We start from the raw sequence: 17,051 nt of genomic DNA, 5'->3' as shown, positions 1-17,051 counted from the left end.
ACATATAGCCCAAATCCAACCACGTCTTTTCATTGTCATCCTAGTCCACGTTACAATCATCATCTATACCTGCACTTCTCTGAGGGTATCCTAAATGATCTCTCTGCTCCACTCTTTCTCCTTTACAGAACATTCTTCACAGAGCTGCCAGGATGCTTTACTCATAGCCAAAATCAGATTATATCACTTCCCAACCTAAAACCTCCCAATGGCTTCCTACTGCATTAGATTCAGCAGACTAATAAACTCCAAATTCAACATGGCCTAGAAGGCCCAAGGTAACCTGCCCCATCCTTACCTTGCCTACCTCAGCTTCTCCCACTCTATTAATTGTGCACAACGCTTTGGTATCACTGGTTTGCTTGCCATCTCTTGTTGGTATGGAAGGGCCTTGTTCTTTACCTACAGCACCCTTCATATAATTACCTCCCTTCTCATCACTTAGGTCTTTGCCCAAACTCACCTTTTCACAGAGGTCCTGGAGCATCACAGATAAAGTCACTCTTTATCCCATCACCCAGCCTTATTTTCTTTTTATACAATGTGGAGACGAGTGCTATCCCTTCCCACTAGAATATAAGCTTAGTTGGTTCTTTTAGGGCAGGTATCAGATAAATGTTCCTTGTTTCCCACTGAGTTTGCCTACAATAATCCTGGGCATGTAAGGAAACCAATAAATACTTAGTGATCAACTTACAAGAAGGAATATCTGTGGTGTACAAAACCACACATTTTTCTAAAGTCAGATATAAATGCACAGAAACTGCAAAAGTGTTGATGAAACCGCAAAAGCTGATGACATGAACACTGCTATTTAGCATCAGTTCAGAACATGATTCTTGACTCAAACAAGTTTTACTAAACTAACCACTGATTTTTTTTTTTTTAGTGCAATCACTTCAGCATCATTAAAGTAACAAACACTAGGCCAAATGACTCTAATGAAACAAACTGAAGTCTTACTTAATGTTATAATGTCCAGTTTTCAGTGTACATCTATCAGGAAGTTGAGCAAGTTTCCTTGAGAGCATTTTAAAATACTTTCTGCACTCCTGCATTCCGGTGCTTTGTTCATAATCAGTAGAAGCAGAAAGTGGCAGTCCATCTCTGACGCGAATGACTGAGGCAGATAAAATCAAAGACATTTCAACAGACAGAGAAGACCTAAAACGAAATGAACATTCGATTAGATTAAAAATTAAACTGAAGTGGATAGGCATATGCAAAAATGTTCGCCTTACTAGTAACCAAAGAATACTAATTAAAACAATAACATACCATGCTTCACTTAAAAAATCAGCTTTTTAGAAAAATAACACCTGCTCTGTCTGGCATTCTCCCAAGTACAAGTGAAAGTAAAAACTGGAATAAACACCATTCTCAAATCAATTTTGCAATGTCTGCCAGAATTTAAAAACATGTATACTCTTTGACCTCAATATAATCCTATCCTGAGGAACATAGTCAGAGAACCAGACAAAATTTTAAACAACAAGACATTTTTTCACTTGAATGACTGAAAATAACCTAAAGATCCTACAAGAGGGTGATGTTTAAGTAAATTACCATATGCTCACATGACAGAATAAATGCAGCAACTCTAAGTTACATTTGTGAAAAAAGTTTGTTGCAAAGTGTTTATATTGTAAGTGGAAAAAAAGATAAAAACTGCATATATTTTCCCAGAGAGAAAGAAAAAGAAAAGGGGGGGGGGTGCTTAGTACAGCAGTTCAGTTCTTGCTTGGGACTCTAACATCCCATATCCTAGTGCCAGGTTCAAATCCTGGCTCCTACACTTCCTCTCCAGTTTCCTGCTACTGCTCATGCTAGGAAGTGCTAGGGTCCCTGCCACCCACATCAGTTACAGACCCAAAATGAGTTCCAGGTTCCTGGCTTCAGCCTGCCCAGCCCTGGCTGTTGAAGGCATTTGGGCAGTGAACCAGCAGATGAAAGATCTCTGTCCCTCTCTCTCTCACTCTCTTTCAAATAAATGAAAATAAATAAGTAAAAAAAAGTTAAAAGATTTATTTATGTATTTATTTGAGAGACACAGTTACAGAGATGGAGAAACAAAGATCTTCCATCTCTGGTTCACTCCCCAGATGGCCTCAATGACCAAAGCTGGGCCAATCAGGAGGCAGGAACCGAGAGCTTCTTCTGGGTCTCCTATGAGGGTGCTGGGGCCTCAGCACTTGGGCCGCCTTCCATTGTTTCCCAGGCCATTAGCAGAGAGCTGGATTAGAAGTGTAGCAGGGGGACTCGAACTGGCACTCTTATGGGATGCTAGCACCACAGGCAGAAGCTTAACCTACTATGCCACAATGCCAGCCCCATAAGCAAAAATTTTTAAAAGGAAAGGAGAGGGGCCAGCGCTGTGTCGTAGCAGGTAAAGCCGCCACCTGCAGTGCCAGCATCCCATGTGGGCACCAGTTGGAGTCCCAGCTGCTCCACTTCCGATCCAGCTCTCCACTATGGCCTGGGAAAGCAGTAGAAGATGGCCCAAGTCCTTGGGCCTCTGCACCCATATGGGAGACCCGGAAGAAGCTCCTGGCTCCTGGCTTCAGATTGGCGCAGCTCCAGCCATTGCAGCCATCTGGGGAGTGAACCAGTGGATGGAAGACCTCTCTCTCTCTGTCTCTCCTCTGTGTAACTCTTTCAAGTAAATAAATAAATCTTTAAAAATAAATTAAAAAGGGAAGGAGAATTGGAGAAATAAATACATAAAAGATATCAAAATCTGGATGTCTCTATCTAGGAAACAGTACAATGAGTGATTATTTTACAATTTCCTAAATGTTCAAAATATTCATAATGGGTATCTATTACTTTGTAATTAGAAAGTAATTATATTTAAAGTAAATTCCAAAGCTAAAGGAGTACTGGTTTTAATTGTCTTAATCTTTTCACCAGAAAATAAATCATAATGGCCTTGGCTTCTCTTATGGATTCTGGTCATACTTTATAAAAATAGACAAAAGGATTTCACAAGCCTGTATCTGAAAGAAATCAGGTAGGCACAAGAATCTGACATAGTGGTTAAAATGCCACTTGGAATGCCCACATCCCAAATCAGAGTTTCTGGTTCAAGTCTCAACTCCTTCACTCTGATCCAGCTTTTTGCTAATGCACATCCCAGGAGGCAGCAGATGATAGTTCAAGTTCTTAGGGCCCCACCACACACGAGAGAAAACTGGACTGAGCTCCTGGCTCCCGGCTTTGGCCTGGCTTGGCCTGGCTTATCCTGGCTTAGCCTTGGCAGCTGTGGGCATTTGAGGAGCCGATGGAAGATGTGTGTGTGTGTGTGTGTGTGTGTGTGTGTGTGTCTGCCTTTCAAACAAAGCAAAAATAAATAAAATCTTAACAAAGAAGATTCCAGGTAAGAATATGTTTTTTAAAAAATCAGGTAAACATTTCGACAAGAACAAAATAGCTCTCAAGCATCAGCTCATATAAGAAGTTGAAAATTTAGTTAGAAATATAGATTTCTGGGGCCGGCACTGTAGCACAGTAGATGAAGCTGTCACTTTTGACATAGGCATTCCATATTAGAGTACTGGTTTGAGTCCCAGCTGGTCTACTTCCAATCCAGCTTCCTGATAATGTGCCTGGGAAGGCAGTAAAGGAGGATCCAAGTGCTTTTCCCCGTCACCCATGTGAGAGACCAAGATGGAGTTCCTGGCTCCTGGCTTCGGCCTGGCCCAGTCTCAGATTTTGGAGACATTTAGGAGAGTGAACCAGCATTCCTTCTGTCATTCCTTCTCTCCATTGCTCTGCCTTTCAAATAAACAAACAAATCTTTAAAAGAGAAAGATTTCTGCAGCAGGTGTTATATCAGAGTGGGTTACCAGCTCCTTGGGATATCTGCTTCCATATCAAAATACCAGTTCGAGCCCTAGCTCCTCCACTTCTTTAAAGATTTATTTATTTACTTGAGAGGCAGAGTTGCATACAGAGAGGGGGAGAGACAGAGAGGTCTTCCCTCCACTGATTCACTTCCCAAATGGCCACAACAGCTGGAACTGGGCCAATTCAAGCCAGGAGCTTTCTCCAGGTCTCCCACGTGGGTGCAGGGGCCCAAGCACTTGGGCCTTCCCCCACTGTTTTCCCAGGCTATCAGCAGGGGACTAGATTGGAAGTGGAGCAGTTGAGAATCAAACTGGATCCCACATGGAACGCCAGCAACACAGGCAGATGCCCAACCCACCACACTACAGCGCTGGCCCCACTCTTCCACTTCTGATCCAGCTTCCTGCTAACATGCCTGGGAGACAGCAGATGATAGCTGAAGTATTTGGGTTCCTACTGCCCAAGTGGGAGACCCACATGGAGACCCGGGTTCCTAGCTTCGTCATGGCCTAGCTCTGGCTATCGTGGCCTTATGGGGAGTGAAACAGTGGATAAAAGAGCCATTTCTCTCTCTCTCTCTCTCTCTATTTCCTTTTCTTTCTCTGTCTCTCTTTCAAATAAATAAATAATAAATCTTCAAAAAAAAAAAAAAGAAAGAAATGTAGATTTCTGGGCCCAGCCTGACAATTTTTTTTTTTTTTTTGAAAGGCAGAGAGAGAAAGACAAAGATCTTCTATCTACTGGTTCACTCTCTCAAATACCCACCACAGCCAGGGCTGGGCCAGGTTGAAGTCAGGAGCCTAAAATACAATCCGGGTCTTCCAAATGGGTGGTAGGGACTCAATCACCTAAACCATCACCTGCTGCCTCCCCTGGGAAGCTAGAATCAGGAGTGACTCAAACCCAAGCACTCCAATATGGGATGCAGGCCTCCCAGTTGACAGCTAGCCCAAACACCTATCCTCATTTATTACAATAGATTTTTAACTTTTGGCCTAAGCATAAGAAAGTAGGAAAATGTCTTACTTCATACCTTTAAGCATTTATTATTGAAATATAAAACTGCTGTCTTTCCAGACAGTGACCATTCTGGGAATTAATGTGAAGGTGAGCTGTGACTTATAGTTCCAACTACCTGCTTTATAGTATTTAAAAACAGACTGCACTATTTTATGGCTCACCCTTCTAGGATCCTAATAGAAATATTAGAAACAATATTTATTAATAAGTTTCCAACTTCCATGTAGTCTTCTAAGTTATTCTTTTCTTTTTAATGACTTAAAAGACAGAAAGATACGATTCAGGAGTGGGTAGTATGGTGCAGTGGGTTAAGCAGCACATTTTATATGTGCACCAGTTCAAGTTCTGGTTACTCCACTTCCAATCCATCTTTCTTTTAATGCATCCTTGGAGATAGCAGATGATGGCTCAACTGCTTGGGCCCTTGCCACCCACAAGGGAGACCCTGATGGAATTCTGGGCTACTGTTCCCAGCTCTGGCTGTTGTGAACATGTGGGAAGTGAACTGGGGAATGGAAGATCTCTCTCTGTCTCTCCTTCTGTGTCACTCTACCTTTCAAATAGATGAAAATAAACATTTAAAAAGAAAGATATGATTCATGTTCCCTAAAATATATACTGAGAGAATACCACTTCCATTCCATTCCAACGTTTCCTGAGTATCTACTGTATACAAAGGATTATGTCAGACATTTAGAAGACATAGTTCCTACTGTAGAGAAAGGCTACCCCCAAAATTAGACACTCAAATGAAAGGAGCAAATATAATACAGGCTACACTTCCCACCACTTTACTAATTAGAAAACTAGTTAGACAACTTGCATTTCCAATAGTCCTAAAATACAGTTTTTTAGAAGCAGAACACAGCAGTTATGTTCCTGGTCAAAGTTCTTTAAAGATCACCAGGGGACTGTTTCTATTATCAGTAGATTATAGTTTTCTGAGGAGGAAAAGTTCCAGAGTAACTAGATCTAGCATCCAGACCAGTCGAATCTAATAAACAAAAGAAGCTAGGATGGATGTGCAGTGAATAATGCCAGGCTTAATTAATTTGCAGGCTCCAATCCCCTTAGAATAAGCAGTCTCCACCAACTCAATAAATACACTCTCCTCTCTTTGTAAAATTTTTATCTTGGATTCTTCATGTAGTTTATTAAAAAAATACATAAAGCTTTAATTTTCTGGACTGTGCCAGAAGAGTAAGAAATGAGTCTACATCAAGGCTAAGCAAGGGACAGAACACCATGGAGTCTAGGCAGGCTCACGGTCATGAGAACCACGGGAGGAAGCAGTGAAGCTGTGGAAAGGTTTCAGAGGTTACAACAATTGCATGGGAGGATCCGGAAGCAGCAGCTTCCATTTGACAAGGGCCAAAGACACATTTTTAGGCCACTGGTTCCATGTTTCCTCACCTCTAACCCACAGAGAATCCCATACCTGCCTTTAGACAACAGAAAACTCACAGGGAAGCTGAGCAGTGGCCTGCACTTAGTCTCCTCAACAGCAACCATCACAGGTGAGGAACACCCGGCCCACGAAATCTCTGGGTCTGGCCCTGCCAAGACAACCGCAGGCAGGACCCAAAATTCAATAAATCTATATATGGCAGGGTCATTTTTAAGCTGATAATTTGATATGGCCTGTGAATTATGTTATAAATATCCAAATGGCCCTTGGCAGAAAAAAGGCTTCCCCCAACTCCTGTGTTAGAGGAAAAAGTCCAAATTACAATCTAGACAGTTCTGGGCAAACCTTAGGTAAAGGCTGGTGAAAATAAATTCCCACAATGCCAAACTACTCTAGCGATGGTTAGCAATCCCTTAGACCCGAGATAACAGGATGTTGACTACTTGTCCTCAGACCTTGGTGCGGTAATGACTGTGGGCCCCAGGTATCAGGAAAGCACCTCTCCAAAAGTAATAAAGCTCAACTCCTAAGTACATTTTTTATCTCCTTTCTGGCCACATGCTTTCATAAATGCCTCTTTTAAGATACAACATTTATACTGAAGCCAATCACTCATATTTTACTTAATTCATTTCCCAAACTTCACTCACCCATGTACCACTTTCAGAACTCTTCTCTGCATTCTATCTGTACTATTATTCTACCTACCGTGTAGTCTTTCAATTGACTTTTTGCCCTGTATTCCTTAACAATGTATCTGTGAAATATATTCTTTAACAATAATATCTATGAAATCAGTTGTGAAGGCTAGGTTTTTTTCCCCTAAACTAAAATAAATGAAGAAGGGCCAGCACTGTGGCGTGGCAGGTAAAGCTATCACCTGCAGCACTAGCATCCTATATGGGTGCCGGTTCGAGACCCGGCTCCTCCTCTTCCAATCCAGCTCTCTGCTATGGTCTGGGAAAGCAGTGGAGGATGGCACAAGTCCTTGAGCTCCTGCACCTGCTTGGGAGACCTGAAGAAGCTCCTGGCTCCTGGCTTCTGATCAGTGCTACTCTGGCTGTTGCGGCCATTTGGGGAGTGAACCATCAGATGGAAGACCTCTCTCTCTCTTCCTCTGACTCTCTGTAACTCTGCCTTTCTAATAAATAAATAAATCTTTTAACAAAAAAAAAAAAACACAACATGAAGAACTTTTTTGTTTTAGAAACACATGAGAAAGTTTCTGGAGAATTATTAATTTTTTAGATGTTCACCGGCTGATCAGGTTATCATACGTATGTTTCAGAACCAAAATGTGAGAAACAGGAATTTGGAACGCATTATTTTATTAAAGGTGCTGAGGTCTGTGGGAAAGGGGAGGAGTTAGTTTAGGGACATGTGGGTAGACTGAGACAGGAAGAGAAACAGGTACCAAGCACAGCCAGTGCTCATTTTGCTTTGCCTGTGCCCCCAGCCTCACGAGAAGTCTAATTCCTAGCAGGGGTGCTTGCAGTGCAGAGCATGCACAAGCCCTCGGGCTCCAAAACAGATCACGCCCACCCCTAGGAACAGGGCGGCCAACACGGGTTCAGACACGTCCATCTCCAACATCTGTCTAGAGCCACAGTTCAAGGCAGGTAGGTATAACCTCCACTTTACAAATGAGGAGACTGAGGCTCATTTTCTCAGTGTCACACTGCTAGCACCATACAAGTATGTGGCAGAGCCGGTACTTAAACCCAAGTGTCTTATATTTCTATGTCACTGTGCCGTATCAGTCTCCCAAAACCAATCAGGGGCAGGAACCTGTGACACAGAAACTATCTGGTCACTCATTTTGAATAGTAACAGTTTACACTGTAAGAGGCGGTATAGTATGAGAGTTAAAAGGTCGGATTCAGGAGCCAGACTGCCTGGGTTAAATCTTGGCTCCACCATGTGCCAGCCATGTAACCGAGGGCAGCTCTGACCTTGCATACCTCAATCTCCTCATCTGTGAAGTGTGGCAACTAATATTATCTACCTCCTAGGGTTGGTTTCAAGAAACCAGTAGCATCTACCACATAGGATTATGTAAAGATCCTGAAACACTTATGGAAACACACTCAAAGTGCTCTACTAAGTATCTGTTATTCTTTTTATTGATCATCACTATGGCAACACACATTATATAATGTGTATATACCATACACATTACCTCATTTAAGCCTTCCAATAACCTGTGAGGTAGATATGAATTCCATTTTGCTTTTCAGGAAATTAAAAGCCACAAAGTTTAAGCAACTTATTCAATTCCTAAACAAGTAAGTGAGAAGGCAGGGATTTAACCCAGGCCTAACTCTAAGAATTCTATGAGACAGTACCTCCCCAAATATGCAAACTCTTACTCAAATACACGCAGAGGAAGGCCACTGGCGCCCCTGAGAGAACCCGTTTTTCTTTCATAAGACATTTAGATTTTAATCAGTCACATACTAAATGGGTGTGATAGCTCTCAAAGTAGGAAACGCGCAGGTGTCCCATTAACACAGGGCATGCTCACAGGTTTCCGATTCAAGCAGTGCAGCTGAATACACTGGGATTTGTAGGCACTGCTACAGGGACTGCCTACTTCCTTACAGTCTTAACACGCAAGTAGCAGTAACATGGAATGTGGTGCGGAGCCACCTGTCAGCTGCGACCCCAGTATCTCCAGTCTGAAGCCTTGCATCTGCCCCAGGTGGATGACCCAAAAATTACAGCGGCACAAGTCTAAAGGGGCTTTCCCTGGCAAGAGACTCCAGCCAGCTGGGGATCGGCCGTCTCCTTCGATCTCCCCGACTTGTGGAGCCAATTGTCCGGGTCTCCTTTCTGCCTCGCCATTCCCCAAGGGCTATCAACAGGGCCTCAAGCTTCCTGTGTGCCAGCGCAGACAAAGCTCCGGGCTCAATATTCACCCAATCCCCACAAAACGCAAAGTAAGTCATCCTGCCTAAAACAAATAGTTAATGCCACCTCCAGTTCTCTCGCCTGCCCCAAACGGCCTAAGTGCCGGACCACCGTGTTTATGACATCTGGGCGCCAGGGAATCCCCGCCGCCGCCCGCGGGCAGCCCAGGACTCTCTCTTCTCCTCCTATCCCCACCCGCATCTCCCCGCTCCCGAAGCAGGTCGGCCGGGGGACAACCGCCGCCCGCGCGGCCCCGCAGACCACTCGATCCAAGGGGTCCATGGCCCCAAACGCCGGCCGCTCCAGGGCTCCGCGGCCGCACCACCACCACCCGACTCCACCCCACGCCCCGGGCATGGTTCCTGCCCAGGCGTAGGCATGTGGTCCCGACGAAGAGGGCCGAGGCGGGAGAGCCAAAGGTGCGATCGGCCAAAGAGGGGAGCGAGCGACCCCGCGCAGGGAAGAAACAGACTGAGAGGGGCCGGGCCGTACCTGCCGAGCCGCGACCCGCCGCTCCGAGTGACGCGCCACGCAGTGCATTGTGGGGCCCAGGAGTGGCCTTTCAGCGGGGCTGCCTCGCGTCCAACGTGGCCGGCGCCTGCGGAATCAAGCCCCGCCCCGTTCCCTCGGCCCGCCCCGGCCAATCGGGTTCTGTGGGAAGAACTCACTGACCCGCCTCCTCCAGGACAGACTGGCAGTTTCCCACGCACCTGCGCCGGGGGAGCCCGTCGTCCTCTGGGGACAGAGCTCTGTTGTCCCCGAGAAATTAGGCTAATCGCTCCCGCCTGCTGCCGGATTGTCTCTCGCAGGCGGTCCCACAGCAAACTGTTATCCAAGGGGCAGGGGGAAAAGCCCCCTCTGGGGAAGGGAGGGAGGGAGGGAGGGAGGAACCAGCCTCTGTCTGCCGCCACACACAAGAAGGGCAGTGCCAGGTGCTGGCCCCGTGGCTTGGCCTCTTCAAGTCTTGTCATGGTCACACATTGTTAACCAAGCATTTCCCGAGTGTTTACCGCGCACAGCATTGTGTTAGGCATCCGGTTACAGGAGTGAACCTAACGCTGGATGGGATTTAAAGTACCATTATAAGATTAAGCTACATTAGCATAAATCGTTGTCATAATTATTACATGTGATCAGTACTATAAAAGGGAAAGTGGTGGGTGCTGTGATGGGTTATTTTGGACAGTCATGGAAAAGGCCTCTGAATAAGTGCCTTTTAAACTCCCAGGCCTGTTAACGGGCCTCAAAGAATGTTCCAGGTCAAGGGAAACGTGATGGCTAGGCTCTCGGGGCATGAAGGAACTTGGAGTGTTCTGGGAACTGACAAGAAGTCGGTGTGGAGGAGTGCAAAGAGCAAGGACAGCTGGGCAGAGATGAGGCCAGGGCAGACCGCGCTGGCTCTTGCTGGCCACTTGATAGATTTCAGACTGCGACTGGAAGGCATCCTGGGGTCAAAAGGCAGCTAGTGAAGACTGTTCTGTGGGATCTGATTTACATATTTAAAAGCTCACTGAGGCTGTTTGTGGAGAACAGATTGGAAGAGGACAAGGGGTGCTAGAAGGCCAGTTTGGAGGCAGTTGTGAAGGCCAGCGATGACAGTGGCTTGAACTGGGGTAACGGCAGTAGAGACAGCGAGATGGATAATTTCAAGATATGTATAAATCAAAGGCGGAAAATAAAGAACTTACAGATTGGTTTGCCGGGAAGCACCAAGCAGTCAGGATGACTCCTTAAGTAACCAAACGGATGAAGAAGCCATTCGTTGCTGCATATGTTAAATTTCAGACGCTATAGATGGAGTTTTTTGATAGGTAAGTCTATAGTTCAGAAGATCTGACCTAACTATGTAAATTTCATGGTTGTTGGAGTGAGTTAACCCAGCAACTTCCACTAGACATATTCAACAATATCTATTTATATGTTCACCAAAATACATGTATCAATCCTATAAATCTATTAATCCTATAAATACTATTACACATGTATTTTGGTGAATATATAGATACATGTATAATAATATTTATAGGATTAATACATTTTAGAGTAATCACATAGTGTACTATACAGGAAAGCAAATTGTTAAGGTAGGTGAGTAGCCTGTGTGTGTGTGAGGGACAGAAGGAAAATGGGAATTTCTGTTTAATGGAACAAGGAAGCGAACCAGTATTGAATCAAAAGTCTTACCATTGTTCCATAGCTTGGTTGGGTGTCTCCCTGGGGATAGCTTAGGGGAATCTCATCTGCTCTTCATCAAAAGGAGCTATTACGAAGTTCTGGGTGGGAGTGTGCACCCAGGAAGCTCTCCACCCCGCAATGTTCCAGAAAAGGTGGAGAGGCAGGGGAAAGACGGCCCACATGCAACTTGTGTGAAAACTCCAGTCTGAATGCAGACGGGGCTCTCTGTCCTTTCCTGAGAGGCCCACCTTTTCTGTCAGGTGTATGCTCTTCGTTATTTCTCTTCATTTTTTAAAAAAGATTATTTATTTATTTGAAGTCGGAGTTAGAGATCTTTTAACTGCTGGTCCACTCCCTAGATGGAGGGCTGGGCCAAGCCGAAGCCAGGAGCCAGGGGCTTTTCCCAGGTCTTCCTTGTGGATGGCAGAAGCCCCAGCACTTGGGCCATCTTTTATTGCTTTTCCCAGGCCATTAGCAGGGAGCCGATTCAGAAGTGGAGCAGCCGGCACATGCACTGGCGCCCACACGGGATGCTGGCATCGCAGGTGGTGGCTTTACTCGCTGCATCACAACACTGGCCCCTATTTATCTTCATTAAATTTTGCTAGTGTGCTTACCGCTGCTCTCTGTCTCACATCATAATTCCTTCTTGCATGAAGACAAGAACTCTGAGCAACTGATGTCTAGGAACTGAAGGAAGCCATGAAGAGTACTGTATGTTTGCTTCCTGAAAAGGCAGAACTCAGAACTGACTGAGACAGCTGACCTTTGTGGGACAGAGTAGCAGGGGAAGAGCTCCAGAACTGGACCTAAGGGTTCCCTTGAGTCGTCACTGTGGGTTTAGGGGTAGACTCTGTGAGGCTACAACTCTTGGGTAAATTTAAACTCAACAACTGTTAGAGTTTGATTAGTTTGGAAACAATTATCTTCTAACTAACTGGAATTGAGAAATCTTATTAAAAACCTGTAGTATTTGGTAAAGGATCCCAGACAGGCTACACGCCACAAATTAAGCAAGGGGCAGGTGTAGTGGCACAAAAGGTTAATAAACTGCTTGGGATGCCTGCATTCCATATTGGAGCACATGGTTCAAGTCCCAGATACTCCATGCTTCTGATGCAGCTTCCTGCCAATGTACTTAAGAAACAGCAGATGATGGGCTAAGTACTTGAGTTCCTGTCACCCATGTGGTAGATCAGGACTGAATTTCAGAGTTCTTGCTTCAGCCTGGCCTAGCCCTGACTGTTGCTGTCATTTGGGAAGTGAACCAGTGATGGAAGATATCTCTCCCTCTCACTCTGTCTCTGTCTCTCCCCCTCCTCCTCTGTTACTCTTCCTTTCAAATAAATAAACAAATAAAATGATCAAAATAGAAATAAAGCTAAAGTATTCCAATGGTAAAGACTAGACTCATTCAAAGCTAAAGTTGATGTACAAGTAAATTAACTGCTTGCTTGAATGAAACTTAACAGTCTTTAAAGACAACAAAATCCAGACACTCAACTATGTACTACCAACAATGTTAAGTAGCCAATCAAAAATTACTATACAGGTGAAAAAGCAGAAGTCAGTCAACAGAAATAGATGCATAAATTACAAAGATGATGAGATTAGATTTTAAAGCACAGAAGGACTTTAAAGCATTATAAATATGGCCAAGCATTTAAAGGAACATAACTATAATGTAAGAAACAGAAACCATACAAAGGAACAAATCACCAACTTCTAAAAAATTCCAGAAAAAATACAATATTTTAAGTAAAAGCTTCACTGTAGGGCTTAACAGCAGATTTGATACTGATGAAGAAAAGATCAGGAAACAACTTAAGAGATGGGCCAAGGACCTCAATAGACATTTTTCAAAAGAGGAAATCCAAATGGCCAACAGGCACATGAAAAAATGTTCAGGATCACTAGCCATCAGGGAAATGCAAATCAAAACCACAATGAGGTTTCACCTCACCCCGGTTAGAATGGCTCACATACAGAAATCTACCAACAACAGATGCTGGCAAGGATGTGGGGGAAAAGGGACACTAACCCACTGTTGGTGGGAATGCAAACTGGTAAAGCCACTATGGAAGTCAGTCTGGAGATTCCTCAGAAACCTGAATATAACCCTACCATACAACCCAACCATCCTACTCCTTGGAATTTACCCAAAGGAAATTAAATTGGCAAACAAAAAAGCGGTCTGCACCTTAACGTTTATTGCAGCTCAATTCACAATAGCTAAGACCTGGAATCAACCCAAATGCCCATCAACAGTAGACTGGATAAAGAAATTATGGGACATGTACTCTATAGAATACTATACAGCAGTCAAAAACAATGAAATCTGGTCAGTTGCAACAAAATGGAGGAATCTGGAAAACATCATGCTGAGTGAAATAAGCCAATCCCAAAGGGACAAATATCATATGCTCTCCCTGATCGGTGACAACTAACCAAGCACCAAAAAGGAAACCTGTTGAAGTGAAATGGACACTACGAGAAACAGTGACTTGATCAGCCCTTGTCCTGACTGTTGATGGACAACTTAATACTTTATCCCTTTTAGTATTTTTTGTTCTACTTAATACTATTGGTTGAACTCTGTGACTAACACACAATTATTCTTAGGTGTTTAAATTTAACTGAAAAGTGATCCCTGTTAAATATAAGAGTGGGAATAAGAGAAGGAGGAGATGTACAATTTGGGACATGCTCAATCGGACTTGCCCCAAATGGTAGAGTTAGAAATGTGCCAGGGGATTCCAATTCAATCCCATCAAGGTGGCATGTACTAATGCCATCTCACTAGTCCAAGTGATCAATTTCTGTTCACAATTGATCATAATGATAGGACTAAAAGTCAAAGGGATCACATAAACAAGACTAATGTCTGCTAATACTAACTGGTAGAATAAAAAAGGGAGAGAACAATCCAATGTGGGAATCGGGATACACAGCAGATTCATAGAATGGCAGATGTCCTAAACAGCACTCTGGCCTCAGAATCAGCCCTTAAGGCACTCAGATCTGGCTGAAGAGCCCATGAGAATATTTTAGGCATGGAAAGCCAAGACACTCTGGAAAAAAAAAAAAAAAAAAAAAAAAAAAAAAAAAAAAAAAAACAACAACTATATGAAAGATCTGTGCTAGTGATATCCCAGTGGAAAAAATGGGTCATCAAAGAAGGAGGTACCTTTCTCTGAAGGGAGGAGAGAACTTCCATTTTGACTATGATCTTGTCTAAATAAGATCAGAGTCAATGAACTCAAAAGGCCTCCATAGCCTTGGCAACTCATGACAAGAGCCTAGGGTGATTACGGACACCATAAACAAGAGTGTCAATTTGTTAAGTCAACAACAGGAGTCACTGTGCACTTACTCCTCATGTAGGATCTCTGTCCTTAATGTGTTGTACATTGTGAATTAATGCTATAACTAGTACTGAAACAGTATTTTACGCTTTATGTTTCTGTGTGGGTGCAAACTGTTGAAATCTTTACTTAATATATACTAAATTGATCTTCTGTATATAAAGATAATTGAAAATGGATCTTGATGTGAATGGAATGGGAGAGGGGAGGGTTGTGGGTGGGAGGGAAGTTATGGGGGGGAAAGAGCTATAGTAATCCAAAAGCTGTACTTTGGAAATTTATATTCATTAAATAAAAGTTAAAAAAAGAAAAGATCAGGAAACAAAAAACAACAAAACAATTATCTATATTAAAGATAAATGGAAGAAAAGCCAAAAAGAAAGAACAGAAGCTTGGTGACCTGTGGGTCAATACAAAGTTATCTAACGCATGTGCATTCAGAGTCCTAAAAGGGAGGGGAAGAGATAGCAAACATTTATTAATATTTTTCTAAATTTGATAAATCATGAATCTGCAGATATAGGAAATAAGATAGCCACCAATAGGATAAACATAAAGCAACCCACAAAGTTATTACAATCAAACTATTGAAATCAATAATTGAAAGAAAATATTGGCAACAACCAGAGAGACACTGATGCCACATTGCATACAGGGAAAAAGATAAGAATACAAGCCAGAACACAATGAAATCATTTATCTTTCAAAAGAAAAAAAGTCAACCTCTAATTCTATATCTAGCAAAACTTCTGTCAAAAAATGGATGTGAAATAAAGACATTTTCAGACAAGCAAAAGATGAGAGAATGCTAGTACACTACTTGGATTCTAAGTGTAATAAATGCTGAAGAAATTTCTTCAAAATAAATGAAAATGATTCCAGGCCAGCGCTGCAGCTCACTTGGCTAATCCTCTGCCTGTGGCTCCAGCACCCTGGGTTCTAGTCTCCGTCGGGGTGCCGGATTCTACCCCGGTTGCCCTTCTTCCAGGCCAGCTCTCTGCTGTGGCCCGGGAAGGCAGTGGAGGATAGCCCAAGTGCTTGGGCCCTGCACCCATATGGGAGACCAGGAGAAGCACCTGGCTCCTGGCTTCAGATCAGTGCAGCGCTGGCCATAGTGGCCATTTGGGGAGTGAACCAACGGAAAAGGAAGACCTTTCTTTCTGTCTCTCTCTCTCACTGTCCACTCTGCCTGTCAAAAAAAAATTTGAAAATAATTCCAGAAACTTGAATCCACACAAAAGGAACAAAAAGTACCAGAAATGGTGAATATGTGAATCATATAAAGATTTTTCTTCTTTTTAAATCTCTGATCTAATTAACGTATGTTGAATCTGAGCTTGGCCATGTGAGGCCAGGAGCTGGAAGAACACTTGTGGAGCTGTAGGTAGATGGGACATTATTTATTCAACCAGTATCACAGCAGCAGCAGCAGCAACAGCCCAACAGTTAATTATAGGAGGTTTCCACGGAACTGGTCGCTAGCCAAGTGGTTACCCAGCAGAAAGTGCATCAGCCTTTCTGGGCCTGCTGTTGGGCAGAAAATGCAGCAGCCACAGGGGCCTGCCCAGCTGTCACAGAGACACAGTTAATAGAATAGAACTTAATACGCACTATTCAACATGTTTACCTGGACTTTCTTATGTTCCAACACCATATAAAGCAAAAATTATAACAATTTTTATAAAGTTTATGACAAATGAAGCAAAAGATATATTAATAGTATCATAAAGGAAGAGTGAATGGGTTGGCCGGCGCCGCGACTCACTAGGCTAATCTTCCGCCTGCGGCGCCGGCACCCTGGGTTCTAGTCCCGGTCGGGGCGCCGGATTCTGTCCCGGTTGCTCCTCTTCCAGGCCAGCTCTCTGCTGTGGCCCGGGAGTGCAGTGGAGGATGGCCCAAGTGTTTGGGCCCTACACCCCATGGGAGACCAGGAGAAGCACCTGGCTCCTGGCATCGGATCAGTGCGGTGCGCCGGCCGCAGCAGCCATTGAGGGGTGAACCAATGGAAAAGGAAGACCTTTCTCTTTGTCTCTTTCTCTCTCTCACTGTCCACTCTGCCTGTCAAAACAAACAAACAAACAAACAAAGTGAATGGGTATATACCATTATAAGATTCTTAGTCTACATGAAGTGACATGACATTGTTTGAAAGTAGAAGTAATTAAAAACAAGTCAATAGAGAAACTAAAATTAGAATAATATCAAGACAATTCAAAAGAAAGCAAGAAAAATGGAGCAAAGAGTAAATGGGAAATAAAAGGATGCAAATAATCAATATTATAAATTTAAACCCAGCCATAGTTATATTAAATGTAAGTGATCGAAAC

At 43.5% G+C, this 17,051-nt stretch overlaps 1 protein-coding gene across 4 annotated transcripts in view; it reads right to left on the bottom strand.

The window, feature by feature from the left end:
• SEC22A (SEC22 homolog A, vesicle trafficking protein) overlaps positions 1-9,972 on the bottom strand; it is a 59,770-nt gene extending 49,798 nt beyond the window's left edge. For 2 of the 4 annotated variants that reach the window (XM_070072209.1, XM_017347052.3), the window contains exons 1-2: positions 9,677-9,803; positions 964-1,164 (exon numbers count right to left, since the gene is read on the bottom strand). In XM_070072209.1, the coding sequence (XP_069928310.1) occupies positions 964-1,145 (182 nt within the window). In that variant the 5' untranslated portion in view covers positions 1,146-1,164; positions 9,677-9,803. Of the gene's footprint in view, positions 1-963; positions 1,165-9,676; positions 9,829-9,894 lie in introns of those variants that run through there. The other 2 variants (XM_051818989.2, XM_002716617.5) reach the window with 2 other exon arrangements.
• Between the last annotated feature and the right edge of the window lie 7,079 nt (positions 9,973-17,051).

Source organism: Oryctolagus cuniculus, chromosome 4, assembly GCF_964237555.1.
Source record: "Oryctolagus cuniculus chromosome 4, mOryCun1.1, whole genome shotgun sequence".
NCBI classification, from domain to species: Eukaryota; Metazoa; Chordata; class Mammalia; order Lagomorpha; family Leporidae; genus Oryctolagus; species Oryctolagus cuniculus.
This window is presented reverse-complemented; position numbering and strand designations above follow the sequence as displayed.